The 27601-nt window shown below is 45.9% G+C and overlaps 2 protein-coding genes across 2 annotated transcripts in view; both read right to left on the reverse strand.

Moving 5' to 3' along the window:
• Nucleotides 1-201: 201 nt before the first annotated feature.
• On the reverse strand, nt 202-14742 carry ANKRD66 (ankyrin repeat domain 66). The gene is made up of 4 exons (XM_019537113.1): nt 14459-14742; nt 14114-14273; nt 12469-12697; nt 202-777 (listed from the first exon to the last, which is right to left on the reverse strand). Exons 2-4 carry the CDS (start codon nt 14250-14252, stop codon nt 597-599), a joined length of 549 nt encoding a protein of 182 aa, XP_019392658.1. The 5' UTR covers nt 14253-14273; nt 14459-14742; the 3' UTR covers nt 202-596.
• A 9542-nt stretch (nt 14743-24284) lies between these two features.
• Nucleotides 24285-27601, reverse strand: part of IMP3 (IMP3, U3 small nucleolar ribonucleoprotein) — a 3766-nt gene continuing 449 nt past the window's right edge. Inside the window, exons 2-3 of the mRNA XM_019538100.1 lie at nt 27199-27601; nt 24285-24323 (exon numbers count right to left, since the gene is read on the reverse strand). Of these exons, the coding sequence (XP_019393645.1) occupies nt 24285-24323; nt 27199-27601 (442 nt within the window). The remainder of the gene's footprint in view (nt 24324-27198) is intronic.

The following is a 27601-nucleotide window of genomic DNA, read 5'->3' on the forward strand; positions in this document are numbered from 1 at the left end:
CCACAGCAGGCAACCCACTCTGCCCCCACCCCATGCACAGATCAGGGGGCACAGGTCCTGCCCCCCCACCCACAGGAGCCCACAGCAAGCAAGCAGGCAGAAGACCTGGGTCCTTAGCCCTATAGTCCTGGCAGCTAGGGGTCCCCTCTGGCAGAACTGCGGGGGCAGGGGGCTGTGGGTGGGAGTGAAGGGCTGGGGGGCTTCCATTTTAATCACAGATTTTGAGGGGTTTATCAGAATTTGCAATATTTTATCAGAAAATTTGCAATTATTTTATCAGGGAAAACCAGGATCCCTGGTTATCATTTATGAGCGCGAGATCATGCATGTTCACCAAATCACAGAACCAGCACATATATGTCAAATTTCCAGGTTTCTAGCCCTCCCACTTTACATGGGGTAAGAACATAAGAATGTAAATAGGCAGGGACCCAACTCAAAAACTGCCACTGTTGCTCATAGGTACCACACATCACAGCGCCTTCTGAGAGCCATCCGCTTTTTCACCCTCATTTATTTCATACTCCAGACATGTCTGGAGTCTGCTAGCATCTTCATGCCCACCCACAGGCTCTCTCTGTCTTTCTAAGGAATCCCTATTTTTTCAACCTCTTTCCTACATTTTTCTGCTGAGAGCAGTGTGCATGTTTCTTTTGGGCGCAAGGTGTAGTTTTCTCAAGCTCTTCTTTCTTGTGTTCCCAATCTTCATCCGTTTGGTCCAACTGAATTCCCTTCCGGGCTGCTGTCAGACGGTAGTTCCTGCACTCCACCTCAGCTCTGAAAAAAAGACAAGCGCATCACCTTCATCGGAGCACAGTCACACCAAGCTTTTAGGTCAAAATTGGTCCCCAAACTTTGTGCTACCAGGATCAGGGCACACCAGTTTTTGTAGCCCTAATTTGTAGTTGTCTCACATCACATCCACCCATATTGGTCTCCTCAGCCCTAATTACCTTGTGCACCTTTACAGCCGCATCAGCTGAGGGCACTGCTCAGTTTAGCACCAGAAGCTCAAACTCACTCTTCTGGATCTTTACTGAAACACTTTAACCAGTTTGTTAAAATAGTCTAAATACATTGCAAACTGCTCACCCACAATATTTCAATGGAAAATAATTGACTTATCATCCTTAATTTCCCCTTTTTTTAGTACGAAATATTAATGACTATTAGAGGTGACTCAGAACCAGAACGCCTGATCTGCACAGCACTGAAGTCTGGAAAAGCTGGGATCCAAATTTGGTGGCTGCCTCCAAAATGGTCTGAGCTGAAACTGAAATGTTGATAAATTTTGGATTCAAAACCCGAGCTAAAACCTGGCAACTCACACCTCGCCACGTGCATTGTGTTGCTTTATCCAGTACTGTAATTCCATACACTTCATAGGATATGGTTTGAATTGTTTTTAGTTATAAAAAATAAAGCAGCGCTGTAAAAATTCACGGTTTAGACTCAAAAGTTAAAAGTCACCAGGACTGACTGTCGAGACTCGCTCAGCCAAACATGTACCAAGCATGTCAAGCTGCCCTGTGCTTTCCAAGCTTTCACCTCTGGTTTGGAGGTTGTCTGCACGATTTCTACAGTATGAGAGTAGAGAGCATCAGCTGCTGCATCCTCATCCCTCTGAAATGGAGAATGTCCAGACCAATCTCATACTTGCTCCTAGAGGCATAACCTGTATCTTTGTGGGCTGAGCCAGTACTGGGAACATCCACTGCTTCACGATGAGGTGCTGGTGTGCCCACCACCCAGGTCATTAATACAGCAGCTGCTAGATGCAAGGACCCTCACACACTGCCGGACTGCGGCTGGTTGTCACTACATTTATTATTTGAAGCCTTATTTGGGTATTGTAAAGCATGATGCCCTCTCTCATCATAAATACTGTTAATTTTATAGCTTGGCTTAGCCAATATTTTGGTGCTGACAATTTTCGTAACTTCATTGTGTTTCTCCACAGATATTTTCTTGATTATATAAGCAATTCCAAATGAAAGAAGGTGTTGAATCTGTTTTTTACTATACAAACTACCAAGGCATCATCATAACATTTACTTGTCTTTACCTTCAGAGACCGAGGCCACTGAAAAACATATCTCTTGTCTTTTGAAAAGAAACTTTTAAAAATTATGTTTTAAAAAATCTAAAAAATATATTTAAAAATTTAGTTACCTTGCACCAAAATAAATTGGGGGAAAATCAACAGAAAAAAAAATGAAGCTATGTTAGTTTAAAACTGGTGAAAAGTGAGATAAGTAACCAGTTCTTTCTCTGCTTGTACATGATTCTGGTTTGAACTTTTTAAGTGTATTCTCTTTGTGTGTGTTATTTAATGTCAAAAGACAAAACTGGAAAAGAAACCTGAAACCTTGCAGACATTTTTTATGATGCTCAAATCAGTTGAACTGGTTTGAACTAGAAAATACATGCTAAGAAATAATGAAGCATTAGCAAGGGGGAGATGAGTGATTTAATCAGCCTTCTTCACCTCTAAATTTAAAAAATTATAGGCAAGTTATTTTGATCACTTACTTTATTCATATTACTGAAGTGAAAGACATCCTTTCATTCTGAAGAAACAAAGGACTTCACAATTATGGCCAAAGTGGTAGACACGGTGCCACTGACTAGCAGCCACCTCTGGCATGTAGGGGTCCAACCAGGTGAACAGCTGGCACTTAAACTGCATCTAACAATGAGGTATAGTAGTTTTTGCCTGTTGAAACCATCCTGAATTAGAAAAGGTGCCAGAAGATCTTTACTGTCCAGAACGTACAGAGAGGGACCTCAGTTCTTAGCGTTCATCACCCAAGAGATCTTCACATATCACTCATCTGATGAAATGACGACCCTAGCCAGCTATACAGGAGTCATCCTAGAAATTGCAACAGTTGTGAAGCTGCTAGCACTGGCCTCTCTTCCCCATCAACTATAGCTTTTCTGGTGAGTCACGGATGCATGACTCATCAGCATTTGGGTAAATACTTTCATTCAGGCTGTAAATTACATTAACTGGGTCAAAAACAGATGCCTGAACTCAAGCGATAAGATTTTAACCGTTCTGGGTATTTCCAGACTTTGCTTCTTGAGCGCATCGGCACTAAAGATTTTCTGCCAGGCGGTCTTGCCTAGGTTCTTTCATCTCAGCTGTGTGTCCCATGCATTCAGTGCTTGCTTCTGGCTCCTAAGCTCATCTAGCCTCTGATTCTCTGCCTGCTTGTGTGTTTTTTACTACGTGAAAATTGCAGATTTCAGCCAACCTTGCTTCATCCATCTAAATCTGCGAATCACCAGGCAGATACCACGGCTGCTCCTGGTATCTGGGCTTTTCTCATTAGTCGTCAACCTCCCTTGTTTTGATAATCCTTACAAAATGCAATGTGATCTTTGTATTACCCATACCCTAGGAAATAACACCACAAACGATGTGATCTAGGAGGCAGATGTCGTGAATCTGTTCCTTTTCTACAGCACTGGATTTTCTGCGGCTTTCACCATCTTCATCATTTCTGCCCTTCTCCTGCTTTTCTCTCTCTGGAGACGCACTGCTCTGGAAGATGCAACACAGCTTCAGGAACCCCGGCGTGCAAGCTAGCGTTCAGGCGTGAAAAGCATCATGTCTGTCTTCATCATCAACCTTGTATAATTTATATCTTTGTTTTTCTTATCGACAAATGTATTTCAGCTGAGCAGGTTTAGCAGTCATTTCTGTGTAAATGTTCAGTGTAAATCTCTGTCCTACAATACATTCCATTGTCTTAATTTGGGGTAAGCCCAAATTGAAGATGGCATTCATTAGCCACGTACACAATGCTGGGTGTACGTATGTTCTTACTGGGTCGCGTTTTATAAAATAGACCTCAGAGAGAGACCAACAGAAGGGAAATGTCTCTCTTTAAAAAAATCTGTTGTCCAAAAATCAGGGGCTGGCTTTTCTCTTATACCACTGTAAATTAAAGATGATTACACGTGCGCATATGCACATACATGCACACAGATGTGTACATACATATGCTGGCTAAAGTGGGAGCAAGATCAAACCCCTTTATCCTCTTTGCTGGTATGTGCTATTATGAACTGTCACCTAATTCTTAATTTATTGTCTGTTTAAAAACTCAGAAAATTAAAGCCAATCCAGATCTCTTCAGAGAACAATTTTCTTGGGACCACTCATTAAAGTGCAGTGGAGAAGAAGACCATACGATGAATTCACCATGGATGCGTATTTTACCTGTTCCCCATATTGTATCCTCTGGTTGGCAAAATATATATTTCATGATGTTATGTCTGTGGCATTTTATATGTGGTGCAACTAAATATAGGACCATTAAAATGTGGCCACCTTGAGTTGTTGAATGGCTTTATCCAGGCACCCAATTGGCATATAACAGGGGTGTCAAGCCTGTGGGTCTGGTCCACAGAGCCACATAATCTGGACCCTGGTGCTGGCTGAGCCAGACCAGCTCCATGCTGCCCATGACACTTACTAGGGCTGGTCCAGGGCTGCACCACCCACGGTTTTCACTCTGGCCAAAGTCCCAGATTGGCCCAGCTGGTGCCACGTGCACTGGATCAAGCATTTGGGAGGGGGATCCACAGGCTTAATCTGGGCTGTGGATTGGCCCTGCACCACTTGTCTAGTCTGCAGAGCCAAATGAGTTTGATACCCTTGGCATATAGTCTGTCGCACCCAAATACAGAGGAAAAATACTGCTTGGCAATGCACTGAAATGATCAGGGTTTGAAATACAAGACAGGCCTGGGGCAGGTGAGGCCCCCCATAAGAGATGAGACCCTGGGCCACCGCACACCTTTCTAAGCAGCTCAGGTGACGACAGTGGTGGCTCCTTCAGGCTTCCAGTTGCCACCTCCACAGATCCCCCGCAATGAGTCAGGGTGCCATTTAAACCCTGGAAACGATGCTGTTTCATACAAAACCAAATACAGAGAAAAATATTGGATAAAGATACACAGAAAATTAGTATCATTTCAATGCAAGGTGGAGAAAGAAACCTCAGTTCTTAAGCTTCATCAGACAGGGCGGCCCTGCCAGGAACTCAGCGCATCTCCTAGAAAGGATGAACGGCTGTGACATTTCTGCTCAGTTCAAGACTGGGCCTGGGATTCAAGACTCAGCCAGGCAATCGCAGTACTTCAGACACAGTGCTTAGAAGGCACACAAACCCTATTCACGGCACTTTGAAAATCTTCCCCTAGATCTCAAATCCGTCTTTTGGAAAATAAATGATAGTTTTCTAGGGAGAAAGCCAGGAGGGGACAAACCAAGAGATGCTGTGGATCCCTGAGGACTTTATTCCTACAGTTCATTGCTGTTCATGAAAAGCAAGTTAGGTTTCCTTCTTGGAATTTAATGAGAGGAAAGACAAAAGGATCTGATACTGCTCCAGCGTTGTCATTTGTACTTGGTGAATCTACAGTGGGCCTAAAATCCTTCTGCATGGGGGTAAATCCCTACCAGCATTCCCCACACATTTATGGTGATAGTTACATTTTATACCCAGCTTGCACCGGTGGAAAGGATAAGACAAGAAAGAGCAGAGGAGAATCTGACTCATCAACAAGGATCCTGGTTTTCTCTGATTTAAAAAAATCCCGTTTTCAGTTTAAAAAAAAAAAATTAACCCCAAATCTACATTTTCCATGTTTTAAATGAAACACCACTAATATATAGATGTATATACAGTAATGTTTCATCTTAATCATGGAAAAATGTGGATCTGGAGTTACTTGTTTTTAACCAAAAATTGGGGATTTTTTTAAATCATAGACAACCAGGATCTCTGCTCATCAACCTGTTTTTCAGAAAATTAATATTTGTACTTTTTCTCCCTGTATTTTGGCTATCTAATTGACCTTTATGCCTTAAAACATTCAGGGTCAGACCCACCATTTGAGTCAACTGGCAGATTCAATTTGGAGCTCTGCAGGTTTATACCCACATGGGATATAATCTGAAAGATTTCCCGTTAAAAAACCTTTTATTTCAGAATGGGTTTTGCCATTGTGTAGGCTTCTCTGCTCTTGGAAGTTGATGGGATTTGAAATGAAATAGCCATCCAAGTAAATGAGGGTAAAAGATGGAAATATGGAAGCTCCCATTTATTCTAAGTTTCCTTTGCTGCACTCTGGATTGGAAAGGGCCCTAGGTACACATGAATATCTGGCCTGAACTATTTGAACAGCCAGTTTTAAAACATGGGAAATACAATATTAGAACCACCAGTAAGGTAAAAGAGACAGAAAAGCTGGGAGGTCATTTTAGGATACACTTTGGATGAAATCTCTCATGACAGATATGATGCAGTGGAGGTACGAAATATTCAAAGATTATATAAATGTGGGCAGTGGCACAGATACTTGGAACATCCAATGATTACTGTATGATTGCTGTGTTATATATTTATTTATGGGCTAGTTAAAGGCTGTATCCCTAGATCAATGGGTTAGTTTAGGAATTAAAGCCATTGTTGGAGTATGGATAGTAGGTACAAAATAGTAATATAGGCAGACAAGTTCACAGAGGTTTCCTTTTCTGGGTGAAACAGCCTATCCTGGTTGGTTGTGGTTCACAAAGCCTGATAAAGAACCGCAAACAATATTAAAAACCCACCCCTGACCTGAGGGAGAAACAGATTATTCACACTGGATCAGAGAAGTTACAAACATGAGACCACGTCATTGGGCTTCAATACTATAAACATCTGATAAGCTAAGCACATGTGTAAGCTGTTATCTTAATATATGTTTTTATCTCTAACGCCTGTGTTTTAAATAAAGACTCTACAGCTGGCTTCTCGCTATCAATGTCCCTGTCCCAGAGGAAGACAGAGCTGCAAGTGTTCGGATAAACTCAGGCCTGTGCAGATAGTCACAGTGAATTGCATGGAAACCCAAGTTTAAATCCCAAGTTAAGAGGCAGAGGAACATGTACTTCTTCCCTTAAAAAGGTGACAGGTAGAGACCCAAGAACAGTACCTTGAGGTCCAGAGGTGACGCTAGCCCTGAAACTGTGACACATTACACTAACTGAAGTTGCACTGTTTCTCGAAGATCTGAGATGGTCCAGCTGCACGAAACTGGAAACAGTCATGAGCCAAATCAGCAAGGAGAAAGGCTTAAAACAGGAAAATGTGAATGACAAGTGGGAACTTGTTACAAGGACTCAGATCCTATGTCCCACCTCTAAGGCTCTCCCACACTTAGCGTGAAAATGGCATGTCCCACCTTGGCCATCCGGGGAAATGCACAGTGCTCCTGTTCCCTCAGTAGGCAATCTAGTGACACTGTATTTTTTCCCTTTTGTTTGCCTAGTAGACCAGCTTGCCCAGGGCCTGGGCCTGAAGCCACTGGACTGCTGACTCCCTGGGCAAGTGTCTTAATCACTAAAGTTATTGAACCACCTCCCATCCTCCTTTACAGGAAACAAATGGAAGAAAAGGGAACTTGAGAGTAAATTTTATAAATCAGAAGCTCAAAATTGTACAAATGGGTAAGGGAAGAAGCAGGCCACAAGAAGAACATTAAGGCCAGCAGAATAAAAACAATAAGGAGACTCTCAAGTGTATTGGAAACAAAAGGAAGTCTAGCAATAATACTGGTCCTTCATTGGATGGAAATAGAAGAAGGTTCAATAAAATACAAAAAAAAGGAGAAGATTTAGCTAACATTCACGCTCTAAAGTTGAGAAAAAGACAGATGATATATCATATGATGAAGCGGATGACACACACTATTCTTCCAGCCTGTAAGGAAAATGTTAAACCAAAGTTACTAAGGATCAACATTTTTAAATCATCAGAATCAGATAACTTATTGCAATGAGTTTTGAGAGAGAGTTGTCCAAGCACTCTTGGGACCTTTAATGTGGATTTTCAATAGTTCTTGGTACACTGGGAAAGTTGCAGAGAGATGAAAGAAATCTAATGTTATGTCACTATGTAAAAAGGTGTGTGGGTTACCCAAATAATTACAGGCCTTTCAGTTTGACATAATTATGGGCAAAATAATAAAATGGCTAATGCTGGACTTAAGTACTAAAGGATTACAGTTTGGCAATATAATTAATGCCCATGAACATGGTTTTACAGAAAATAAACCTTGTCAAATTAATTTCATACCTTAAATTTCAAGTCTGACTGACAGTGGCAATAGCACTGATGCAACATAAGAAAGACTTTCATAAAGCATTTGAATTGGTGCAGCACAAAATTCTGAAGAAGAAACTAGAGCATAAAATTAGTGTACATTCAATGGATTATAATCATCAAGCCAGTGTATTTCTGTTAGAGTCCTGCAAAGATCACTACACTAGTATGCATTTTCAGTGATGACTTGGGGGGGTAGGGGAAAACATTGTTGCTGAAGACTTGTACAGATGACACAAAGGTGATGGGAGTGGTAAATGGTTCAGAGCAAGCTGGACTGTTTGGTGAACTAGGCACAATCAAGCAATCTGGGTCAGATCCTATTCTATATACATAAGCAGATGTAGGTGCCTAAATGCAATTGTACTCCACCTGGTTTGATTTCCTGATAATCCTTTAATGAATCCTTTAATGAAACTCTTAGCTTTACTTACGTCCCAAAAAAGCAACGAGGAGGAGGAGAACCCATCCACCTTTTGTATTAACAAGGAGTCGGGGTGGAATAGATGCCCTCTAGTGGAATTAGATGTGATCCTAAGTGTTTTAATATAGCCAAATGTAAAATAATCTATCTAGGGACACTTAGAGGAGGGAGGACTCTGCAAAGAAGTGATTCTGACCAAAGTGATTCTGGAAAGAAGCTGGGAGGTCAGTAACCAGCTGAACATGAGTTTCTAGCGATGCTCTGGCAAAAAGAGCTAAAGTGATCTTTGAACGTACAGGATAAAAATGAATATCAATGAGGAGGAAGCAAGCTGGCATGATTGCTGCTACAGTCAGAATCACTGTTTTCACGAGCTCAAGTAAAGCAGCGCAGTTCCAGCCAAGCCAATACCAGCCTGTACCAGCCGAGCCCCTGACTCAGCTGAGCATATTTTTAGAATAGCCTACGTAAAGACGTACGTGACTGACATATGACATTACCACAGATCTATAGGGAAACACTACGGTGACTCTTTCAAATGTCCTCAGATATCATTTCTGTATGTATTTCTACATTTCTATTTTAACGCATCCCTTAAAAGGTTTACACTCCAAAGGTGAGAAACGGCAAAACCCTTGAACATTATAGAAAGAGTTTGGCCCGATGAATCTGGCTAACCTCAGATGAATAACATGTCCTATGAATATTAAGCTTGAAAATGTACGGATGTGTGTTCAATTTCGTGTTACGCACAGTTAATCCGGTAGTTTGAAAATTTTGGGTTTTTCTGGAATGAAAATTAGGGCCATTTTTATTCCTTCTTTTATAAATCATTTGGGCCATTTGTAGATGTGCTCACCATTTTCAAAACCAGGTTAACCAATTCATACCACACAGTTCGACTCTAATTTCAATTCAAATTAAGTGTTAATAAACGATCAAGGGGATTTGCCTCCTTCTTCACAGACCAGTAGCCCATGTGCTTGGGCAAGGCTGAGGGCTTAGTCAGGGTTTGGATACTTAAGTCACCTCTGAGGTGTTGTCGGCACATTTGACTTTGTAAAGGTGTTACTTTGTGCCTGATTGCCTTTGTTGTGTTGCAAAAAAACGAATGGAGTTTCCCTTGGGGGGATGGATATTTGCAATGCTTATCTGCATTCCCAAGGGATGCATAGCTGAGTTCCTAAGAACTGTGTTTCCTAAAAGCAAGGCTGTATATACATGCTCCAAAGTCCAGACAGACACACTTCGCGACTTCCTCTTTGCTGATGACTGTGCGTTATGTGCAGGCTCACAGGCTGACATGCAACTATCCATGGATCTACTCCCATCAGCTTGTGACAACTTCAGACTCACTATTAATACGAAGAAGACTAAAGTGATGTTTCAACCTGCACCTGGCACAACACCCCAGGAGCCACACATCTCAGGTGAAGGCCAACAACTGTCAATGGTCACCAAGTTTGCCTATCTAGGCAGCACGCTCTCCCATGCTGCCCACATTGATGACAAAGTCAATGCGAGATTAGTGAAAGCTAGTGTGGTCTTCAGCAGACTCCGTAAGTCAGTCTGGGACCACAGAGGCATCAGAAGGTCGACAGAACTGAAGGTTTACAAAGCCATCATCCTTCCAACCCTCCTTTACGCCTGCGAAACGTGGACCATTTACCAGTGTCACGCCAAGAAACTAAACCCCTTCCACCTGTGCTGCCTGCAAAAGATACTAAAGAGCAAGCGGCAGGACAAGATCCCAGACGCCAAGGTGCTTGGAAGATCAACTCTTCCCAGTATTCACACCCGACTGACACTGGCACAGCTAAAATGGGCCGGCCACGTCTCAAGAACGCCCAACACTCGCCTGCTGAAGAAAGTCTTCTACGGTGAAGTGTCAAATGGAGTACGCTTTCGTGGTGCACCAAAGAAGCAGTACAAGGACACCCTAGAGCTGTCCCTAAAGGGTTTCAGCATCAACCCAGAGTCACGGGAGCAAATTGCTCGTGACCATCCATCCTGGAGGTCCCAAATCCAGAACGGAGCATTAGCCTTTGAACAGCAATGCATGGCAGAAGCAATGAAAAAACGAAAACCTCCATATCCAGTCTTCACCGCTCTCCCGCCCCTGCTGCAGCAAATTGTTTCAAGCAAAGATTGGACTTATAAATCCCCATGTAGTCACCTAACCTAGCCTCCACCCACCTTCCTCCTCTTCCCTTTTCTCCTTTTCTCTTTCCTCTCTTCCTCCCTCCCCTCCCCCTACTGGATGCAGTCGTCCTCGCCCACGAAGGACAAAAAGTATAGTAGTACATACATGCTAATGAATGCAGTTAAAATTGCCTAATTCAGACTGCCCTAGTCTGCATTAACTTTAATCCTGATTCAATGAGGATTAGTTCATTCAGACTGGAGCCTATTCTTCATTCGGATGAGAGCCATCTGCGTGTGTATATATATAGTGACAGTTGTAATCCGGATTCTAACCCCGATCTCCCACAAACATGCAGTATTTACATGCATCACAGGGAGAACAAGGCCTCATCTTAGGACCGTGCATCACACTTGGGAGCTGTGAGAAATGGTTGTGCAGGGAGCCCGGCTGGGACACGGACAGCATCACTCGCATGTAGCAGCGGCTCTGCTCCCTGCCCGGAGTCTCTGCACCCCCCTTCCCCTCCTCTCCCTTGCTGGCAGGGAACCAGGGAGCAAAGGAGGAGTCTGCAGGCTGCTGTTGCTGCTGCTGCTTTGATCTCCAGCCTGCCCCACTGCTGCAGGATGCAGCTGTGCTGGGAGCCTGGCTCAACACCCTGCACCATTCTCCTTCCCTGCCCTACGCCTTTCCCCGCAGGAGAACAAGGAGGGAAGGAGCAGGGCACAGTATGAGCAATCTGCAGGGTACTAAGCTGGGCTCCCAGCACGGCTGCTTCTGGCAGCATGGGGCACAGAAGCAGCTGTGGGGCTCTACCTGTGCCCAGATCAGCAGGGGAAGAAGCAGAAAGAGGAGGCAAATGGTGGGGTGGGAGTCACCAGGGGGCAAGGGATGAGGAGCAGAATGCCTGCTCCCCCCCAGCCAACCCGTTTTACCTGCCCCCTATGCCTTGCTTACCCCGCACCTGCCCCCTCACTTCTGCTTTTCCCATTGCCGCAGCAGCGAGGGGACAAATTTAAGATGAATTAGATTGGAAAATTATGATACGTTTGTAATTTTTCATGTCTAGAATCTAATTATTGGGGATCATCTTAAATTCAAAGTCATCTTGGAATCGAGTAAATAGAGTAAGTCTTTTTATAGGTGCTCAGCAGCAAATTTCAACGAGCAGTTTTTTCTATAAAAGGCTCTTCCTAAACAGTTCGTTTCATCTATTTATTATTCAGGATGTCTGACCTGGTGCCGTAAAGGTTTCTTTCTGTTACTTCTGGTTTGGTTCCACCAGCTTCTCAAAGCCTGTATCCTGGCCTTATTGTGAGAATTCAAAATTTAAAAGCGCCACTTCATGGTGGCAAGCCATTGAAGATAATTCTCTCGAGTCACTCAGTAAATAAACAGAGAGCTTTCCAATCAACTATCACAGTATGCCCCCCCCCCCACACCCATCATGGAAGATACATTCATAACTTACATACTATTTAAACCCAAGATTTGGGTAGAAATGTAAGTCCTGCATGAATATTTGGCCTGGTTTTCTTTGTAGGAATGAATTTCATTTTCAGTGGCTTCCACTTGCTCTATAGTAGGGTTGGAGCCATGATAGTCAAAGCACCCAAGAGCTTGTCCAACATCTCTCCCAACTATGCAGTTGGTCCAGTAAAAGATATCGAGAAAAACCTTGCCTCTTCCACTTGTTCGTGTGTTGTAGCTGTTTGCAGAGCTGCATTAATACTCACGTTTCTAAGAACTTTACGCAGTCTTTGTGTCCATAGATTTCTGCCACCCTTTTTGGAGTGTCGCCGTAGAGATCGGCAGCATCCATGGCAGCATGCAAAGCATGAAGCATCCTTAGCACACCTGGTCTTCCTGACTCCGCAGCAAAATGAGCTGGAGTCCAACCCATGTCGCTTCTCAAGCAAGGACGAGCACCGTGTTCCACAAGCAGCTTTACCATGTCTGATTGCCCTTATATATGCACAAGGACAAGGGAGGAAAGATAGCTTAAAGGTGAAATATTTAAGACATACCATAACACATATGGAGTTATAATAAATCTGCACCTGCAGACGTGATGCCAACAGCTAAGCTGCACGTATCTCTGCCTTATGAACTTGGATCCCAATACACAAAAGCATCTATGACCTAACTTGAAAGCTTTGTTTCCTGAACTAGCATCAGGTCTCCAATGCATACTAGACAGAGAACAGTCATGTATACCACATCAGATCTGGCGTTTCATCCATCCCGTGGTTGTGATGCTCACACACAGTAACTGAGAGAGCAAATGTTGGAACTACCTAGACATTTCCTGGCAGAACATGTTGCACCGGAAAAAGCCGATTCAGCAAAAGCAAAATGTTTTATAGAAATGTGTTGCTTTCAACAAAATTTCTCTCTATGAAAACCTGACACAAAGCATTTTGATAGTGTCAGAGGGAACACGCCTATATTCAGAAATGGAACAGTCTCATTTTTCATTCGGAAATGACATTTTATCTGGAGATGCCTTTTATTCTCTTTTTAAGGTATTAAAATATAAAGAATATCAAAATCAAAATAAAGTGGGATTTTGTCTCATGGGATATTTCAAAATTGTTGGCTTTCAGTCTGTTTCAGAATGGGGGAAAAATTCAAAGTCAGGGAATTTCCTATAAAACAGAAAATCCATCTGCTGTCCAACACTATTATACCCTGCCTCTAGTTAGGCAGAGCTCATCCCCCAGCCTCTGTGCGACAGGAATTCAAATCCTAGCAGCTAGACATCAGCCTCAAGTTGTCCAGTTCTATGTGCATGCTATCTACTGGGGATCACAGTGTCGACCATTTACAGCTGTGGAATACGTGCAGCTGCACGGCCAGAATTTAAAAGTCCCCTTATTATGACGTGTTAACAGGGCTTCCCAACCTCTTCCTCAGCATGACCCCACTTAATCATTAGAAATGTTTTACGACCCCAAAACAATGCATTGCGACCCCAAAATTACATCAGCTACCTGTAACATGAATTTTCTGTGGTACAGCCATGATTGCTGCTGCCCCACTGGCTCACTCCCACTCAGGAAACATCAGATCCCAGAAACTCTTTCTGACTTCCCATCTCAGCTGTGCTTCTTGCTGTGTAGTCAGGGGTGCTCCCCATGGCTACATCACTGCATTTCCAAAATTTGGCCCATGATGAACAGAAGTGAGTGGATGGAGTATGCATCACAGCAATGGTCCTAAGCGTGGCATGCCTTAATTATAGCTGTCAGCACGCTGCATAACCTTATTATTAGCTTGCATGGTTAATGCCTCCTTGCTGAAGTAAAGCATCATCGTCGTCATCTTTAATGACACTAATGTTAGCATTTACATGCACAGCTGAGTAGCAGACTGGCTCACCTTTTGCAGCCGCCCAGTGTAGCGGTGTCTTGTCGTTCCAGTCAGCATCTTTGTGATTGGGATCGCAGTGCCCTTTCCTCAGAATCTCATTCACTAAATCATAATCTCCCAGCGCCGCAGCTTCGTGGAGCTCGGTCATGTTGCATCTTGATGATGAACCCTGGGACCAGAACAGCAAAACCACAAGGTCATGCTTGTGTGTTTACATATTAATTTTTTTGCAACTCACAGCGCCTCGGCGTAAGTGGGTTAGGCAGCATCCAAACAGAAAATGAAGATATTGCCTATTAGGATCCAGTTTCCTCAAAAAACAAAAGAAGAAGGACAAAAGGAAAAGGAACATACCCCATTAATTCCATCTAAAAGCTGTGGTGTGTGATGCACTCTCTCTGGACTCAGGGAAAACTGGTTGCAAGCTGTAGGTCTTTAAATAAAACCACAGCCAAAACCATAATGCATTTCTCCACGACGTTGCTAGATCACTCCCAGCTCAGACCAAACATTTGTCTTCAAGGCTGTTGTTACTTCTTTACCATGGAAACTGGCTCCTCCCGCACTAAAACTGCAGACTTATTATAGGACCTGCTTTGTTGAAAAAGCAAAGTTACTGCACAGATAATGTCCACATCGTTCTGCGCAGGCAAGCTGGGCAGTCCATGCTGCTCATGAAAATGCATGAAGTCGTTCTCTGTGGGCGGTGAGCCTTGCCTTTGTGCAGGAAACCTGAGGCTAAATTACAGACCAGACACTTATCTCCCAGTCTTGCCAAGGTTAGGGCTGTGCACTTCGATTTCCCCTTTGACGCAGGTCATCACTTACTACCTGCTTTGGTGTTGAACTCCTGCTCCTCACATCGCCAGAAAACGGCATTAACTCTACTAGGAACACGGGGAACTCCTTCCAGGGATTTAACCTGCTACAAATGCTGAATGCAATACTCACAGGGTGCGTCTACACGTGTAATTAAGGTGCAGCAATAAGCTCCGGTGTTTAACACGCCAGAGTTTATTGCTCTCAGGTGTACCGTTTGAACATGCACCAGGGACCACAGAGCATTAATGGGGCTCAGAGCAAGCCCCAGGTGGTAGGGGCCTGGGGGTCAACCTGGCCAGCTTAGTGGGCTGCAGAAATGCTGGCTGGGGCACAAGGGTGCTCCTGTGCGGGGCTAGCTGGCAGGCAGCCTCCACACTGAAGCACCTGCGTGCCGCAGCCAGCTGGGTCAGCGTCTACACATGCATCGCTGCACACTACAAAATTTCACAGCAGGATAGTACTTGTATCCTGCTACAGACTTTATTAGTTTCCCGTGGCCTAATAGGGCCGCACGTGTAGATGCTGAGATGTTTGCTGCAGAGCTAATTAGGCAGCTCTGCAATAAATGTCTCATGTTGACACACACTCTTCACTAACCTGCAGCCAGGTTTGGCGATGACTGAAGTTTTTCTGCATGTGGCGAAGTATCCGTCAGCACTGTACAAGCAAAACAGGGTAAAAGGGTTAACTGATTTAACACAAAACCTCCAGGGAGAGAGGTCAGGTGAGCCAAGTGAAGCCCTCAGAGAAGACAGTGAAAAAAGAACGTACAGTCGTCCGCACACAATGGGAGTCAGCTACCTCCCCATAAAGACAGTGGTGAGGAAAGCTGACTTCAAGACAGAAAAGCGACTGGCGAATAAGCTAATCAGGGAACGCAAGCCAAGAAGGGGGAAAGAGCTATCAAGGCGATGATGACATTAGCCCAAGAAAGAATTGTTGGAGAAAATGACAGACTCTGGTAGTACTGGGCCATCCACATCTGGGAGAGGGTGCAGTAATGTCTTGACAAGGCCTGTGGTGTGTAAGCAACTCTATTATATACAGGATTTTCTATACAAAGCTATTTACAATAAAAGGTAACAGTTCTTGCTACTGCCCTTGCAAGGGTCTTGTGGATCCTCGTCCTCTTTTGCCAGCCAGACTGTCTCCTGGGATGCCACACTCTGTGGCTGCGTCCACACAAGCGTGGACATTTGGTTCCCCAGGGACAACCAGCAGCGGGACACCTTGTGCCACCACTAGTTGCCATGCGATCTCTGGATATCCGGGGGTCAAAAAAGCCCCCTGCTCTGCTCCATTACAGCGCAGAGAACACCTGAATGTGCAGGATGTGGCACTGCAGACATGTCTGTGACATCTCATACCGCACAGCCGTGCTCATCTGGACATGGCCCATGTGTCCCACTTACTCTATGTCACGGACACATGCCGCAACCTCAGTTGTGGATGGATTGGCTGTATGGTCAGAGAAGAGATACAGGGACTGTATGACCAAACTCCTGACAATGCCCAATATAATAGAATGACACCCCTTGTCAGCCAGGTGTAAAGAGACAGTTTATGAAAGGAGTGTGACTGCTCGAAATAGCAGGGGCCCGGGCAGGATAGCTGGACTTCAACAGATGATGTCAGTGATTTACCTAAATTGTTTCATCACATCCAAAGGTGATAGCAATTGTACAAAGCCACTAAATGTGCACTTCAAATACCAAGCAGTGCTAACAAACAACACTACAAAAGATGAAAAAACAGTTGGGCAAACTGCAACAAGGATATTAGGTGCTTCCCTGAGAGAGAGAGAGAGATACAGAAATGATATCATCAGGAAATGTCTTGGTGTGAACACCTCTACTGAAAGAGGCAGAGCCAGACTGTGGCAACTAGTACATGCCCTGCCTAGCAGAGGAGGAAATCCAGTACTATAGTCATAGAATAAAACTGAAGCAACAAAGAAAAGGGCAAGGTTGGGATGCAAGGATGAAGTTACGAAAGACTTGAAGAATAAGAACAGAAGATGCCATTGCTTGGAGCAAACGGAGGAAGATCCAAGCAGTTAAAGCTACAGCTGAGTGGGACTGCAGGCTGAAATGAGAGAGACTAACAGTCAGTAGATATACCCACACAGTATTATTTGGCTATACACATTGTGCAGGTGCCCATTGCTTGGCCATGGCAGGGAGTCACCATTTCATGCTGGTGTCCACCCAACATGAGTTCCTTGCTAAACCAATAAGCCCATCTTTCCGAATATCTTGTTTTCCCTTACATTTCTAATTACATCCCCTCCTGTTGGGGCATGTGCCTTCCAGAAAAGTGGTCAAAACCAGCCTGCCATTCTTCATCCAGGGGCATCCTAGTTATTGTTCCAAGACACAAGTGCCCCAAAGTCATCCTCTAACTTCTTCCATTTTTGATCACCAAACATCTCTTCCCCAGTCACTAAGCCATCAGGAACATTAATTATTGTTTTCATGGACTCCCTTATGACCTCTGACATATCTTAATGGGCCCCTATATGTCTGATGTTACCAAGGACCAAGCATCCACAGGTAGTGCTTGTCCCTTCAGTGGCACAGAGCAAGTTGGCATACACAACCTCATGCTTTGTTTCTCATTCTCAACCCACACCTGTCTACCAGACTGCAAGTATCTACCCTCTTTGCTACCTTTCCATGCGAGACTCAAGGCTTCCTGCAATACTGGAAGATACATTAACAGAGTATTTTTCTCAATGATGACCAAGGATGTCCCTTCTCCAGGGGTCATGTTGTAATATGTTAGTTTTCCATAGTTTATGTAATAGGTGCTGGCACAGTTGATTATTTCTTTTTATGGGTACGTGTAAACCAAACTTTTGGAAAGCAGACAGTCCAGAAGAGGAAGATGTTGTAAGAAATCTAGGGGGACAAAACGGCATGGGACAGCTAATATCTCTCTCTTGCTCACCCAACTGCCAGCATTTTGATCAAGCGCTTGTAAACCTAACAGCTGTGCTGCTGTGTCCTTAATACGCGTTATAACAGTGCCAGCTCATAGGAACAGAGAAAAACAGGGCTGGAAGGAACCGCGGCAGGTCAGCTAGTCCAGCCCAAGGCAGGTTTCTAAACCTTCCCAGACAAAGGTCTGTCTAATCTGCACTTAGAGACTTCAAAATGCAATGCACGTAGTTAGTATGAGCTAGAGCCCAGGTGTTAAACCGACCTCCTGCCCTGGGCCACATCTGGATGGCTGGGGCTCCTCACCGGCTGGAGCTAGTCCAGGGCACGGGGTGGCTCCCACAATGGCAGCAGCGACAGCTCCACCTTCCAACCAGCGCACGCGGCAGTGACTGCGGCAGCTCCAGCTCTCTCTCGGTACACACAGCAGCAGCCGCTCTGGCTCCCGTCACATGCTGCGTGCCCCATTTTGGAGCTGCAGCCACCCAATATGCTTCGTGCTGGCATGGCAGCTCTGGCACGGAGCACATGGAGCAGCAGCTGCAGCACGGGGGGGCAGCAGGACCAGCAGCGATGGACCCGGGGACAGAGCGTGGGCGACAGACAAAGGTTGACTGCAGTTGTCGGGCCTCGCTCGTCCTCCTGATCACATAACCACTGGGGCCCCAGGACCTGCAGCAGATCACTGGCCCCAGCCACACACCCCCAACTTTTGGTAGGCAGTCCCCAGCCTAGCTGGCTGGATACAGCATCTCGGTGGGCCGCGTCCGGCTGAGTGTTTCACACCTGTTTTGGAAAAGAGTAACCCTTAGAGTAACTGTTTAAATGCTACTGCCGGTTGCATATAATGAAGCACGCATAGCTGAACTACATTTAATACAAGAATTTTAGTTGCATCACTGGCACAATCCAAGTTGCAACACCGTCCAGCCCCACAGTCCTAGAAACAGCAGAGCTGCCAAAGACGTCATATAACACCGCGTACAAAAGTGTCCCACCCTGGCTGCGTGCCCATGAATTCCTGGTCTGCAAAGGCTGAGCCCTGAGCAGAAGCCCCAGCAGCTGTGTTTCATAAACTTCCTGCAAACACGGTGCCTCATGGAAAATCTCCTTCACTGACCTTGCCCGGCTTTCCAGCCCCCACTTGAAACGCTTGGCCAAAGATGCATGTGTCAGAAGGAAGGCAGAGTTCAGTCCCTCCCCTTGTGGGAAGCGAGTCAGAGGCAGTCTGAAACAGAAACACACGCCCGGCAGAAGCAGCAGCCAGCAAATGCTCTGCCTTTCAGGGACACAGACCTCGGCTGCCCCAGGACCAAGGCTCCCAGCTCCTTGGTGAGCCCCAGCCAGACCCGAGAGCACGGGACAGCGCACACAAGGTATGTGCGGTGGGATGCGCCGGAGGGCGAGAGACAGGAGTGGGAGGGAGAGGCTGCAATGAAGGGGATTTATCAACAGCTCTGTAAGCCTGTGCACCAAGCGTGCCTCACCGCCTGGCATTTCCAGCTGCTGGGTCTCTCCCTTGAACTTCCCCCGGCTCCCACCCTCTTTCACGACTGGCATCCCCTTACCCAAAGGCTGACACATTATGCGGCACCTCCTCCCCCTACCCCTAGACTATCATTTCATCCCCTAGACCGCCAGCACGCCACCCCCTGCCACTTCCCAAGAAGCTGCCCTACCCACTCCCTGAGGACTGGTATATGCAGGTCAGTGTTGCCAGATGTATAATAATAATCATATTTGTATCATAATTTCAACTCCTGTATGATGTACCATCAATAATAGTAAAACTATTCAAAATGTACAATAATTGTTGAGGCGCCTAATTAATGCACCATACGCAAATCCCAAGTCACTCTCAGTAAGTTTTAACTGACCTTTGGGTTTCCTGTTTTTGTTTTGGTTCGTTTGCAAAAATATTTATTTCTCTCTCTATAGATACACATATACATACATATATACACACACATATACACCTCCAACTGCAACACTCTGCCAAGTGGCCCCTGTGGTTCACTTCACAGATCAAAACGCACTAAAAACCCATTACACAGCTCGCACCATGTGTCCGCATGCCTGCACACCCATCTCCATACTGGTACCCTCACCGTGAGCATTTTTTTAGATGGCTGCTTGCCTTGAAACAAAAAAGTTTCATCTCTGATGATTAGTTCTCACTCACTGTAGTTACAGTGAGCAATATAAAGTAAAGAAGATGACTTATTTGTATATTTTTCAGGGTACGGTAGTTTTTCAGCAAATGCGATCATTTTGAGCTTCCAATATGATAATTTCCTATTTCAGACCTGGCAACGCTGGTGCAGGCGAGCACCTGTGCCTGCGGGGCTGGGGGGGAGGGTGTTCAAGCAGGCCTGGGATCCCCTGAAAGGCATCTGACTGCAAGGTTCGGTGGGCCACTGCCTCCCCACACCAACCCCGCACACCTGGCAAAGGGGAAAAAGTCTCTGCCAGGCTGAGGGGGAAGTAGGCGAGGTGCCCGGTGTTTGCTGCGTAACCAGAGTGAGATACGGGTGGATGAGTAAACCAGGGCAAAGGGAAGCTGGCTGCGGGAGGGTATGTAAAGAGGGAGACACGCTGACAGGAGACTTTACATGCTGCCTACATGCTCAGTGCAAAGCAGGCTGCACCTCACCTCCTGCAGCATTGGCTTTCTGGAGGCTCTAAGGGGTCCTCTGGATTTACGGCCATACAGTGCTGGCTAAACTGAGAATGTGGCCCCCTTCTGTGTTTAAATACTTCACAGCAAGCTGGAAAACTAGCATGTGATGGTAACCAGAAGATGTATTAATATGCACACGGATTCATTCCCTGCTATTAACAACTGCCACATTTTCCTGTCATTGCCCAAATACAGACCCAATGCCTCCCAAAGCAGAAAAAAGTTGTAAGAATAAGTTGGGAAGCATTGTTTTAATGTATTGTCTTCCTTTGTGATAGAAAGTTTATCACTAAGCAAGCAGAAGAGTGCATAGATATGCTAGTGTTGCATACCAGCCCAAGGAGGGACAGGGTCACTATGTCCCAAGAAAACCAATGCTTTAGAAATAGCTGAGGGAGCTAGCTTGTTAGCTAGGTCTCTTTCCAGCTGTAAATGGGGCATTTTGCTGTTGCAGAACAAGCAGTAATAATACAAGGAGGCCTTTTATCTTTTATAATGGGCTGCAATTTTAAAAGAAACGATTAAAAGCCAGTAGCACTTGCCCAGAGTGGAAGGACAGCCTTTGAGGCATATGACAGGGATAAGTGACTTATTGAACTATCCGGCAAAAGGGCAATAGTGCCACTTTTGTGTGGCTCCGTTGTGTGTGGGGTTAGGTGAGCTCTGAACATGTCTCCTGGACTGGACCCTACCAGGAAGATAGATGGGGAATTCCTAAATCCTATATCCTGACAAGGCTTAGGCATCAGATCAGTACTGAGCAGTGACGGTCTATCAGGACCCAGACAGTCCCTTATGACAGAAATGCAAGGAAGTTTTAGTAGCAGAAACATGAGCACCGGCAAGGTCGAGTGGTAGCTGAGCAGAGATCCTGTGAATGCGCCTGGAAGGTGAAGCTAGATGCTTGACGGGGCAGAGACCCCAACTCCCCTGTGTGAATTCAGGCTTCATTCCCCATCTGTAAGAGAGAAATATTTCTCTGCTGTTACTGCAAGATCAAACTTAACGTAAAAAGAATCACAGAGGTATTCAGGCAAGTCTGGTTCACTCATAATCTATGTCAAGGGCTTTGAGAACGACAATTAGAAATGGCTGTAAAAGCACGCAGTGTTATTGCTCATCAGAGGAGCTAACGGAAACTGCGCGTTCAGATGCATTAGGTTCAGCTGTGCACAGGCACAGCAGTACAAAAGTCTGTGCTTTAAGGACATTTTCTCTCTTCACATCCCTCAGTCTCACTTCCCCGGCTCGTTCAGGAGCATCTGTTTAACCTTACTGACTAACCTCTTCCTCTCTAAGAAAACATGCTGAAATGGGTTTACAGAGAAAGCCACAGCCAGAAGAAAATGAAAGCCTGTGGTTAAGGTTTCAATGGCCCACCCCAATACAACGTTTCCGGTTGCTGGCAGGTGAGCCAGTGCTCATCTTAGCCAAGACAACTTTCACACCCTAGACCAGCACACACTCCCTTACACTGCTTGAAAACTAACCTCTCCTCTCCAGACACCTTCCTCACTGCTGTTTTGAACCCTACATTTTAGGTGTCACACCTTTTAAAGGCCATGGCAGCTGGAAAACTCATTCACTTGTATGGCAGCATTTGGAGAAAGTTAATGGTTGACCACATGCACAGGCCAGTCACAGATGCAGCCTTAGTTGCAAACTGAGGTCTAGTAAGTCTACCTCACAGTAATTTCCATACATTTGTAACTTCCCACATGGTCAACACTGTGTATACAGTAATTTCCCGCTTCCCATCACTGTGTATAATTTATTTGGTCAATCTAGCTGAGTAGCTGACCCACCCCCAGATCAAGCAAGGGAGCTCCTAGTCCAAGGGCTGGATACTGCCACCCATGTAAGGTCCAGGGAGCCAATGGTTTTGCATGGGAGAGGACTGCAAAACTTCTCTGGAAGCATGTTGAGTAAGTACTGGGGAGCCCTTCTTCACCACCCTCTGCTCTGTCCTGGGGTAGATCCCTCCCAAGCCCTCTGCAGGTCTGAACAGGGGGCCTGCCTCCAGCAAAATCCCCTGGATAACCAGGCTACAGTAGCACGTTGCATGCTGGACACCAGTTGAAACTCCTCCACCCTTTATCACAGTTCTCTCCTCTCTGCATTCTCCCTTGCACTTTTACCTTCTAGGCAGGGCATGGCATTTAGCCGCAGATAAACTGCACTTCGTACATATGCTTGTATACTCACCAGGCCTTACTCTGAGCAACACAAACCAGAAGGGAGGGCATGCCTGCATCACACTACAAGGTGCCCACAACAAAATGTCACCACAAATGCTGCCAAAAGCCCCTTGCAGAAGTCTTATTATACTATACATATAATACAGAAACCTCTTCTGACCGCTTATTTCCTTCCAGCATGCATTTCTTTATCCCCCATGCTACAGTTATTGTTCTTTTAGTGAAGTACCATCATGACCAGTTCAGACACCAACCCTCCCCCTCAACCCACACGGCAATAGTACATCAAGCTTATCTGCTTGCAACCATTTCCTCTGAGCAGACACCAACAGAACAGTTGGTACATGGTATTATACATATACACCGGTACTGTATATAACTTCCTTTCCAGAGAAGAGGCATCCTATTCAGCACACTTAAACTGGGTACAGCTTTGGTAGCACACACACCTATCCGGCCACATGCTACACATTGAAGACAAGGGCACATCTATATGTAACACATTCACAGAAGCAGCAGGTGGGTAGTCCTCAAAAACTAGAAGCCCAAGCAACTGGCCTCATACATTGAAATTATATATTGGGCCTTGATTTTCTGCACCAGTAGTGGGTGAGGGACCAAGAATCCAGAATAGCATCCTCAAGTAACAGGTTTTAATTAGCATCAAGTACAGTGCAGATTAACGTTACCAGCTACAGCACTGAGGCCCCTGTGGTTCTCTGCCTCAGTTTCCCCATTCATAAGATAGCATTAATATGCAAGACGCTTGCAAGGAGGCTGAAGGCAATTATATGAGCACTGCAAAGTGGTATTATGACAACTGTGTGCTACTAAGGTAAAGAAAGGGGCAGAATTGTGTTTAAAACAGAATGAAGATTCTCTCTGGGGGACCACGGCAGACTGGAAAGCTACTCCTAGACTCTAGTAAATACCCACACCTTGCACCGTCCTGCAGAGTTAAACTCTGCACCAGATCAATACCCGCAACTGCTGAGGCCATTACCTGCTGCTTGGATCTAGCTGATGGCATAACTGGGTCTTTCTTTCCACTCAAGTTTCCAGCCACGATGGAGAGAAACAGTGCCTTGTCCTGAGTGAATATCAAGCCGTTCTTAACAGCTGCCCCCTCCTCCGCCCACCCTTCCCATGCTGCCTGGCCTTTTATAGTTGAGGTCCTGCGAGATCCTTTTGAACTATTTCTTTGAGAGGGTAGATGAACTGGAAAGGCAGAATGGTTGCATTTTAGCAACCATTTAGTTAAAACAATTTAACGGCACTGGAGCAGTATTTTGAACCGGTAACTATCAGCTAACCTCCAAACATACGTTTGCTTTTTTTTCCTTTTTTTTAAATCTCCCACTTGGAAAGCACAGCAAGTACTGGATTTGAGCCACATCAAGTCACTTGCCTCCTTCAATTTCTAGTATACAATAAATACAAACATCTTAAGTCTTTCACCCAAATAATATGAAAACTCTTATTAAAGCCTTTGTATTTAAGGAAAGAATCATTTTTCAGTTTGCATTCCCTGCTTCCAGAGCTCAGAAGTCTAATCGCCTCTTGGAGAGGTTTTCCAAGCTCTTAAGAAAGAAGATAGAGAGAGATTATTATAAACAGCTCCACAGTTTCTACCCCTTCAGGAAATACAAAAACATTTTTATATTTCAAGGGTTTTTTAAATAAAAATTCCTTCTTTTAACCTCTTGGCTTATCACAACAGACAGAGGGTTTTAAAAACGCTTGCTTCATTGACATTCTGGATAGTCACTTAATATGCTGCTGGATTTCATTTCCTGGGTTTGACGTGTTAGCACAGTGCTGCTGGGGTGGTCTTGGCTGTGACTGAAGAATACGCAAACAACAGCGTATTTGTGAGATTTATACAATGCCCTTCCAAAAGGCTCAGGGGGGCTTACAATAAAAGAAAAAAAATTACAAAAACAAAATAAAATACTAAAAGGATAACACTTCCAGTAGCTAAGAGACAGTATTAGGTTTTTAGACAGCATGTTTTTTATCTAGACAATATATAACCTAAAAAAAAGCTTTAAAAAAAAGCCTCCTAATTTTGTGTCTTAAAAAAAGCCTACAGTATTATACTAACGTTAAAAACAGCTTCAAGGAAGATCAAGACGAGATTGTAGCAGGATGGTCCTATTTCAAAAGGCAAATTTAAGTTACTGCATTCAAAAATAAATGTCACACTTCACTGTCCTAGCTAGAATAGCTTTGCTTTCTGTTAGTATTTCTATTGCCTTTAGGAATGAACAAATATCAATCCACATAGTTAAATAGGAAGTTCTTACTCTCTCAGGATTATAACTTGCATTCTTCTTCCGGTTTGAACAAAGATAAAGCAATCTCCAGGCTGCTGAAAATTTTACAAGTTAGTAAAACTTCTTTGTAAGGGTTGCCAACTTCAAGACCTTACAATACCGTCCCTTTTTGCTCACTGAAGGATTAGAGAGAATATTTCCGCTCGGTTGTGTGTCAGGAATGTAATGCTATAAACAGCTTTGCCTCAGCATGCGTTTCCTCCTGCATGAGATTCCAACAGCCTTTTCCAGAAAATCTGAAGATGTTAGTCACAAACAGTATCAGAGGGAGCAGAGTATTTAAAAACAGTTTTAACTCCTTGAGAGTCCCCCTACTTTTCACCTTTGAGCCCAGCTGGAAAAGAAAGCGAGTTTTAAAGACCGGCAGAGGACTGACAAGGATTTGTCCCTCTCAGTCCTCAGCTGTTGGTACGTTACCCGCTGCCAGTCAACCCTGAATTAAAGAACTGAAGCTGCAGCTCCCCCGCAGGGGTGCCAACTCTCTGTAGTCCTGCAATGTGTATGTGAAACATGTTGCATGTTGTAATGAACACAAGAAGGCAGGAAGCAGCAGCGGTTAAGGATGTTTTTTATGCAACCTTGGGCAAAGCAGCTGAAGGGCTGGATCCCTGCTGGCATTTAGGCAGGATCTGGGCCTTAGTGCTTTGAAGTATCAGTTACCCCTCTGGAAACTGAACAGTTCCCAAGCCCTGGGTGTTGCCAGTGGTCATGTAAGTGCCTTACGGCAAAGCTTCCCCAGAGCGCACAGCATTCATCCTCAAACGTCACACAGGAAAAGTTAACGTCCAGCTCTGCAGACACTGGCCCCACATCACACAAAGTGCTCAGAAAACCACTTGCACTACTGTAAATAGTTCCCATCCTCCCAGCAGAGTAACAGAAAACACTGCGCCTAACACTAACAGATACATTTGGACTAATGCTGCACAAACAGAATTCATCTAAAAAAAACCCCAAAACAAATACAGTGCCTCAAAATCCAGAGACTTACATGTTTTAAAGAAAATCTAACTTAGTCATCCCTGGCCAGCCTCCTGCTCCAGCCACGCAGGGCTATTTGCTACTTTAAGGGATCATGAGTCAATGTCCACCAAAAAAGAAAAATTATAAGCCTCCCACTGCTCAGTGAAACGGCTTGGAGACGTGATCAGAGAAGGGACAAGCAAGCAGCACCCCCAGTCCCCACGGGTCCTCCCCGCTACAGCCTCCTTCATGGTCAGATAAATCACGAGCTTAGCCAGGACCAGGAGGAGGTCAATCAGGACTTGGTGGGGCCACAGTTGGGAAGCACGTAAATAAAGAGGTGTAGGGAACAGCGTGGCCAGAACCGCAGCAGGAGGCTCTGAAGGAGGCGGTAAAGGGGCTGCAGCTGGGCTCATCTCATGCAGGCATAGGTCAGGGTCTCCCTCTGCTTGCAGAAGAGGCAGATGTTGGGGACATCTGCAATGTGTGCCAGGTATACACCTGTGGCGACGGCTCGACGGAGGAGTCGCCAGCTGAGGCCCACGGGAACACGGCAAAATGTTTGTCCACAAGGGGCCTTTGCCCTCACTGAACATGTCCTGCTACTTGGTGTTTGGACAGGCACAGGGATGAGGTGGTAGAGAGTAGACCACAAACATGCAGAGCTGGTGGCGACAGGCAGCCTGGAAGCGGACCTGCTGTGTACCCCCCAGCTTGCCGACACGGTGCGGTGGGGCCTGCTGAGGCAGGGGCCCCAGGAGGAACTCGGGGGAGCAGGGGGATGCCCGGGCCCTTGGCTGATGTAGGCGAGGGCAGCAAGCCGCCCCACTCAGCTCCTTCAGCTGGAAAACAGCAGCAGGGTTGGAGCCGGCAGGTGCGGCTGCGCCTTTAAAGAAACCAAACCGCTTTTCCATGAAACACAATGTCTTTCTTTTATTGAGAAGGAGAAGGGGCAGGGGGAGGGGGTCTGGGTACTGCTCAGCGTGACAGCTAACGCACCCGGCTCGGAGGACTGCTGGGAACGGGCCCGTCCGCGCGGGCTGACAACAGCAGAAGGGCACGGCAGGCGAGGGCGAGGCTCCCTGCCACGGCGGCACCGGAAGACTGTGCGGGCAGGCGCAGCCTCAGCGGGGAGGGCGCAGACATCCGCCCTTGCCGGCTGGCGAGGACGGAAGCAGGGCAGAGGAGGGCGTTTGAGGTGCTGGCCCGCTGCCGCCGGAGCCCAGTCGTCGCGCTCCTGGTTGTAGTCGAGCAGGTGGTGGCGCAGGCGGGAGCCGGGCGCCCAGGTGATGAAGTCCTCGAGGGCGCGCGGCACGAGGAAGGCGGGGTCGGTGACGGGGGTGGGCCCCACGCGCACGTGGCCCTGCTCCACGAAGGTGACGGCGGCGCGCAGGTTGGGCGCCATGCGCAGGCGCAGCAGCACGCAGGGCAGGCGGCGGCGGCAGAAGGACGAGGCCGTGACCCGGTCGCACTGCTCCAGCGAGCGCGCCGAGCTCACCAGCCCCAGCGCCTGCAGCTTGCCCAGCAGCGCCGCGGTGCAGCGCGCGCGGAAGGCGGCG

The sequence above is a fragment of the Crocodylus porosus genome, unplaced genomic scaffold, assembly GCF_001723895.1.
Source record: "Crocodylus porosus isolate Cpor-Errol unplaced genomic scaffold, CroPor_comp1, whole genome shotgun sequence".
Taxonomy (NCBI): Eukaryota; Metazoa; Chordata; order Crocodylia; family Crocodylidae; genus Crocodylus; species Crocodylus porosus.